The 1025-nt window shown below is 41.6% G+C and overlaps 1 protein-coding gene across 1 annotated transcript; it reads right to left on the reverse strand.

Annotated features, from left to right (window-relative positions):
* Positions 1 to 282: 282 nt before the first annotated feature.
* Positions 283 to 654, reverse strand: LOC148211929 (uncharacterized). The gene is made up of 2 exons (XM_088122953.1): positions 481 to 654; positions 283 to 420 (listed from the first exon to the last, which is right to left on the reverse strand). Exons 1-2 carry the CDS (start codon positions 652 to 654, stop codon positions 283 to 285), a joined length of 312 nt encoding a protein of 103 aa, XP_087979079.1.
* Positions 655 to 1025: the final 371 nt, after the last annotated feature.

Consider the following 1025-nt stretch of genomic DNA (forward strand, 5'->3'; position numbering starts at 1 on the left):
AGTGGAGTCAGGTCTAGGCCCTTTACCAGTGGCCTTATTCTTCTTGAAAGTCTTACTTCCAGAAGAAGATGGAGCAGACTTGGTTTCAGAGGTCGAACCTCGGTGGAACCTTTTTGAGGTGGAAACGTTTGCCTCCCCTTCCTGTCCCTTATTTTTCATAAGAGATTGGTAAGTCTGTAGCTCATTTAAGATCGTGGTAAGAGTGTATTCCAGCGTATTCATAACCGCATTGTTACGGAATTGTAGGAAACTCTTCGGAAGAGATTAGAGAATAAAGCTGACCTAACTCTGCTCGTCTATGACGGCCCCGTTCGACTTTGCCACATTGAAGTGAACCATCAGGTTGAGAACGTGTTCTCGCACTAAGGAACCCTCATTCATGTAGGAGTTGTAAACGAACTTCATGGCTTCATGTCGAGCCTGTAAGGACGGTTATCCAAGCATGCTGTGCAGCAAGTCCGTGATCTGCTTAGCGCTGACCATGTTGTCGTGCTTTTTGGTAAGCACATCAAATATGCTCGCCAAGATGTAGACCTTGGCCTTATCATTAGCCTTGATCCACCGATCATAGGTATTGCGCACCGCCACATTGGCGTTAGGCGCAGGAGCTTGAGGACAATCCTCTTGCAAGACGAACCTGAGATCATCTATCATTAGGATAGTGTTTAGGCTCGATTTTCATTGTTTGTAGTTTTTGCCGTTAAGTTTTTCCGCTGCTAACAAAGCAATTATTGAAGTAGACATGCTGAAAGTAAAAAAAAAAAACTATATTAGTTTCATGCATTATCTTTTGAACCCAATCAAAATTTAGCAAAAAAAAATTATGCACCCTATCAAAATTGTTTTGCAACGACGCTTCAGTGATTTAGAGTGACAGCCATCGTAGGGCAAACAATTACTCCTTCACTGAATTGAGACATTCTCAACTAAATTTTACACCAGAATAACTCTTATTCTTATAATCTTTAGTCATCGTTTATTTGGTCAGGAAATTGCTAACTAGCTTAACAACTTCCCGTAAGTGT

This window comes from Momordica charantia, assembly GCF_013281855.1.
Source record: "Momordica charantia cultivar OHB3-1 chromosome 4 unlocalized genomic scaffold, Mcharantia_2.0 BLBB01000004.1, whole genome shotgun sequence".
Lineage (NCBI taxonomy): Eukaryota > Viridiplantae > Streptophyta > Magnoliopsida > Cucurbitales > Cucurbitaceae > Momordica > Momordica charantia.